The 6368-nt window shown below is 38.3% G+C and overlaps 1 protein-coding gene across 1 annotated transcript in view; it reads right to left on the reverse strand.

Annotated features, from left to right (window-relative positions):
- The window catches only part of ptprq (protein tyrosine phosphatase receptor type Q), a 70177-nt gene that overhangs the window by 30633 nt on the left and 33176 nt on the right, over positions 1-6368 (reverse strand). The window contains exons 29-33 of the mRNA XM_053499856.1: positions 2979-3140; positions 2023-2202; positions 1840-1947; positions 617-898; positions 254-535 (exon numbers count right to left, since the gene is read on the reverse strand). Of these exons, the coding sequence (XP_053355831.1) occupies positions 254-535; positions 617-898; positions 1840-1947; positions 2023-2202; positions 2979-3140 (1014 nt within the window). The remainder of the gene's footprint in view (positions 1-253; positions 536-616; positions 899-1839; positions 1948-2022; positions 2203-2978; positions 3141-6368) is intronic.

The following is a 6368-nucleotide window of genomic DNA, read 5'->3' on the forward strand; positions in this document are numbered from 1 at the left end:
AAACTGAGGATTCCCAAACGTCCAGAGTGAGAATAGTAACATTACATACACACACACACACACACAAACAAGGCAAACTCTTTTTTTTCATTTCAGAACTTTTAGAATGTAAAAAAACAAAGAACATTTATGATGAAGTGGTAAAAAGAGGTGAGCGTTAGAAATTGGTCCGTAGGTCTTAATCCAGCTTGGCTGTGAACAAAACAGAAGGTTATTAGCGTTCACACACACACACACACACATACACACTCACCATCCTCCAGAGTGGTGATGTTGAGGATTTCACTGCTGTGGTTCCCCAAACCGACTCGTGTGGCGGCTTGTACGCTGAGCCGGTAGCGTGCGTACTTGCGCAGGTTGGTCAGGAGGACAGACGGCGTGTGTGTGGTGATGTTCAGAGTGTGTGTTGCGTTCCAGTACTCTACACTGTAGTACAAGATGACTCCATTGGGGACAAGGGGCGGCGACCAGGACACGTTCACCTCGCTGGAGCTAATGCTCTCATAGGCAAGACCGTATGGAGAACTGCCAGGCACTAAAACATACACACACATGTCAAAACAGGGGATGTCTTCACCTCGCACACAGTTACATCTTTACAGACTGAAATACCCACCATCCTCCCCCGACAGCATCTGTAGCGTAGGTGAGGTCTGATCTCCATGGCCGAGACGTGTGTATCCCTGTGTACTCACGTTGTAGAGAGTGTACGGTTTCAGATGGTGCAGTGTGACACTGGGAACTGTGGAGTTCACCGTATAACTGAACGTAGCGTTGCTGTAGGTCACCTCGTAGAACACGATGATGCCATTAGGTTTCTCAGGAACAGACCAGGTGATGGTGGCAGTGGATGACGTGGTGTTTAAAACAGACAGGTTGTAAGGAGGAGAATCAGGTTCTGGGAGAGACGCGCGAGAGGAAAAGAAGGCGATCAGATCTTTGTATTCTAGACTGCTCTACTGTTGTTTTGGATTAGACATTATACAATATACTGGACGTTTAGCATTATAAAATTTTAAGTCCTTACAACACTGGTAAAGAATCTTAGGGTTTTTTTTATGCACATTGTATTTTAATTTTTATGAAGGGTGCTAATAATTCTCTAGGACACCATATCTTACAGTATGTTGCAATGCAATTTAATTGCCTTTTAAAAACAAACAATAAAAAGATGAAATGGTCTATTATACAGTGTTCACTCAAAACTACACTGCCTGGCAGGGTCAAAATATTGGGCTGCATCAAGCAAAGAAAACTAAGGAGATTTGAAATTACTGAAACTGGGTTAAGAACAATTTACTCACAGGACTAAACATCTGTGTGGACATAAGAAAACTACTGGAAAAAACACTTGCAATTGCTATAGAAGAAAAAACCATTGGACTTTGGAGCAATAGAAAAACATCATGTGATCTAATCCAATCCAGATTGAGCCTATCCCAGAGTGATGGGTGCGTTAGGGTAAGATGTGTAGGTATTTACCCTAATTACCTACACATCTTACCCTTACGCACCCATCACTCTGGGATAGGCTCAACACTCAGGAGGCAATTCACCCATCATGCATAGAGCCCACTGTACAAGCCTCTGGAGGCAGTGTTATAATCTGGGGTTGCTAAAGTTGCTTAGGTCTAGGCTCAGCAGATGACCTGAATCATTTAAAGACTTTTTAATCATACTATTTTTTATTTCTATTAATCAGATGCAAATGTATTGAAATATATATATATATATATATATATATATATATACAGTATATATACAACATCAAATATACATACAGAAACATACGTCTTTTATAAAACCACTAAATTCGTTCATATCATTGTTCATATATACCATCCTCAAGTGTCAGTACAGAGATGTTATCCTCATCAGACCCAGGGCTCTCGCCTGCTGCTGTCGAGGCGGCCACACGCACCTTATACTGTGTGTATTTATCCAAACCTGTAGACACAAATGTTATTTTAGAAATCAAACAAGCTGGGTCAGCGTTATGTCCAGTGCAGCTACAGCACTGACCTGTTAGAACGACACTGGTGGTGTTTGTAACCCGATGCTGGACCTGGTGACCAGTCAGGTGATGGACATAGACGGTGTAGTGCGTGATCTTCCCGTTGGGGTTCAAAGGTGGATTCCAGCTCACAAAGATGGAGGTGGAGCTTATGTTCTCATAGGACACATCCTGAACAGAGCTAGGCACTGAGGAAGACAAGTTTAGATCAGTCAGGAATATAGACACTTTTACAAGAATTTATAATAAAGCATAAAATTCTACTATTATTACTACATGAACCATCAACCCATGGCAGTTATTATAAAAAAATAAAATAAAAAAGTAGTATATTTAAAGTAACAAATAACTTGGAACTTTACAGGTTATACAGATCCTTAAAAACAAAGAACAACAACAACAATAATAATAATAATAATAATTACAAATTTGGGTCAAAAATCCTTAAATGATTTGAGGAGACAGCAGAGGAGGCAATTTGTCTAGACATTAAGTAAACATGCACAAGTGTAAGACTAGCATTTTAGCTTTTGATCACTATTAAGGACATTAATTAGTGTAGGTATACCTCAGGGGTCAGTTCTTGGTCCACTTTTGTTCTGAATATGAACTGAACATGTGAGCTCAGTGATTGAATCTTTAGGCTTCCCTTACCACTGTTACACTAATGACATACAAATAAACTGTTTCTCTATTTACATCTCATCACTTTCTCAGAAGATCCATCATGTGATATTCAACATGACATGACTGATCTACATGCTAAGAGCTGCAGCATTCAGTGTAGAATTTAAGTCAAACTCCAGAGAGGGTTTATAGAAGTTTCTTTAAAATATTACCATATACAGTACCAATATTACATGAAGCTCCTCAGCTCAAGATTTCAGGTTTTACAGAAATCAGCTATATGGGGAAATCAGACACAGAATTTTAGGTAGACTTATGATTTCTGGTGTCACTTTACCCTGTTCCGGAGTTTTCTGTGCAGTCCATGCGGCAGGTCCTTCTCCTACAATAGTGAAGGCGGACACGCTGAAGTTGTAATCGGTAAAAGGACTCAGTCTTGTCACTACGTAGGAGATGTGATTGGATGATAAGTTGACAAGCTCTTCCGTGGGTGGCAGAACTGTGTGTTGCACCATATGAGAAAGCAGGAATATATATATTTTTAGTTTTTTTTATAATGTTTGATATACAGTCAACTTAACACATAGATAATATAATATAATATAATATAATATAATATAATATAATATAATATAATATAATATAATATAATATAATATAATATAATATACAGTACACTATTATTTTGTAGAATTCTGTATTTTTTTTCTTACAGACTAAGCATGAATATGTTTTAGGTACTAATGCAGACATAGAAATTATGTAAAAAATAATCGTGGAATGTTTTATTTACCCTTCTTTCAAGTTTTCCTGGTTTACACAATGACCATGTAAAGCAGACACGTGTGGTCATAGACATGCTACTAAGGAAAGGACATTTACTTCATTACTGTACGTAAATACATATTGCACATATTTGTACTTTTCTTGGGTAGTTTTATTCGAGGATACCTTTTTCTTTTACTCCACTACATCATACAATAAATATCTGTACTTTCTACTCCACTACATTCGTGCATTGCATTGCATTCCAGAACTAGAGTGGTAGTATCTGAAATGCTAATATCACCAACTGCTTCCTATTATGCATAATTGCATGATTTTTTTTTGCTTCTCTAATCATGTCACAGATGTTTGAGATCAGAAGTGAAGACAGTTGCAATTAGAGATGAAACAGCATGTTCACAGTTGGTAAGCAGAGTGAGAGAAAGATAGAGAGAGGGAGAGAGAGAGGAAGAGAGAGAGAGAGACTTTGACTTTAAGACTACTGTACATTAACATAAGTTCAGTCATTTTGATGCAAGTAAATGTAAAGGTAAGTAATTTTGGTTAAGTATATTTGTAAATGTAGGACTTTTACTCAAGTTCTATTTGTTATATTGTCTATTTTATTTATTCATGTTATATAGTCAAATATGTGGCGGCACGGTGGTGTAGTGGTTAGCCCTGTCGACTTGCACCTCCAGGATCCAGGTTTGATTCCCGGCCGGGTTCGATTCCCATCGTTATGTGCGTAAAGTTTGTATGTTCTCCTCATGCTTGGTGGAAACTACATTCTAAAAATAATTGCTCGTAGTGAGTGAGTGTGTGTATCCTGCCTTGTGCCCTAAGTCTCCTGAGATAGATGGATACAACTATTATATTGTCCTAAATGTAGGACTTTTACTTAAGTTATATAAGTTACAGTGGTGTGAAAAACTATTTGCCCCCTTCCTGATTTTTTATTCTTTTGCATGTTTGTCACACTTAAATGTTTCTGATCATCAAACACATTTAACTATTAGTCAAAGATAACACAAGTAAACACAAAATGCAGTTTTTAAATGATGGTTTTTATTATTTAGGGAGAAAAAAAATCCAAACTTACATGGCCCTGTGTGAAAAAGTAATTGCCCCCTGAACCTAATAACTGATTGGGCCACCCTTAGCAGCAATAACTGCAATCAAGTGTTTGCGATAACTTGCAACGAGTCTTTTACAGCGCTCTGGAGGAATTTTGGCCCACTCATCTTTGCAGAATTGTTGTAATTCAGCTTTATTTGGGGGTTTTCTTGCATGAACCGCCTTTTTAAGGTCATGCCACAACATCTCAATAGGATTCAGGTCAGGACTTTGACTAGGCCACTCCAAAGTCTTCATTTTGTTTTTCTTCAACCATTCAGAGGTGGATTTGCTGGTGTGTTTTGGGTCATTGTCCTGCTGCAGCACCCAAGATCGCTTCAGCTTGAGTTGACGAACAGATGGCCGGACATTCTCCTTCATGATTTTTTGGTAGACAGTAGAATTCATGGTTCCATCTATCACAGCAAGCCTTCCAGGTCCTGAAGCAGCAAAACAACCCCAGACCATCACACTACCACCACCATATTTTACTGTTGGAATGATGTTCTTTTTCTGAAATGCTGTGTTACTTTTACGCCAGATGTAACGGGACACGCACCTTCCAAAAAGTTCAACTTTTGTCTCGTCGGTCCACAAGGTATTTTCCCAAAAGTCTTGGCAATCATTGAGATGTTTTTTAGCAAAATTGAGACGAGCCTTAATGTTCTTTTTGCTTAAAAGTGGTTTGCCTTGGAAATCTGCCATGCAGGCCATTTTTGCCCAGTCTCTTTCTTATGTTGGAGTCGTGAACACTGACCTTAATTGAGGCAAGTGAGGCCTGCAGTTCTTTAGATGTTGTCCTGGGGTCTTTTGTGGCCTCGCGGATGAGTTGTCTCTGCGCTCTTGGGGTAATTTTGGTCGGCCGGCCACTCCTGGGAAGGTTCACCACTGTTCCATGTTTTTGCCATTTGTGGATAATGGCTCTCACTGTGGTTCGCTGGAGTCCCAAGGCTTTGAAAATGGCTTTATAACCTTTACCAGCCTGATAGATCTCAATTACTTTTGTTCTCATTTTTTTCTGAATTTCTTTGGATCTTGGCATAATGTCTAGCTTTTGAGGTGCTTTTGGTCTACTTCTCTGTGTCAGGTAGCTCCTATTTAAGTGATTTCTTGATTGAAACAGGTGTGGCAGTAATCAGGCCTGGGGGTGACTACAGAAATTGAACTTTTAACTGTGATAAACCACAGTTAAGTTATTTTTTAACAAGGGGGGGCAATTACTTTTTCACACAGGGCCATGTAGATTTTGAGTTTTTTTTCTTCCTTAATAACATAATCTTCATTTAAAAACTGCATTTTGTGTTCAATTATGTTATCTTTGACTAATAGTTAACGGTTTTTGATGAGCAGAAACATTTAAGTGTGACAAACACGCAAAAGAATAAGAAATCAGGAAGGGGGCAAATAGTTTTTCACACCACTGTATATTGTCTTAGCCAGCCAGCTAATTAGGTTTCTAAGTTAGCTAGTTTTTTGTTAATTTATGTTGTAAATTTATGTTGTCTTGTCAATCTGTCTTGTTGCAGCTAGTCAGCTAATTAGGTTTTTTAGTTAGCTAGTTAGTTTTTGTTAACTTAAGTTGTTTGTAGCGCCTTGGTCCTGGCAGAACGTTGTTTCGTTTTACTGTGTACTGAACTTTATATGGTTAAAATGACAATAAAAGTCTACTTGAACTTGATATTTTATGGTATATCGCTGCTTTTACTCAAGTACTGTACAGGTGGTGTGAACTTTACTCAACTCTACTACTAGGCTTTTTCCTTAGTACATTAATTGAGATAACGTTTTTTAGCTAGCTAAGTGAGTTAGCTTAGATTAAGTAGGGTTGCGGTTATGCGGTTATACC

This window comes from Clarias gariepinus, chromosome 7 (genome assembly GCF_024256425.1).
Source record: "Clarias gariepinus isolate MV-2021 ecotype Netherlands chromosome 7, CGAR_prim_01v2, whole genome shotgun sequence".
NCBI classification, from domain to species: domain Eukaryota; kingdom Metazoa; phylum Chordata; class Actinopteri; order Siluriformes; family Clariidae; genus Clarias; species Clarias gariepinus.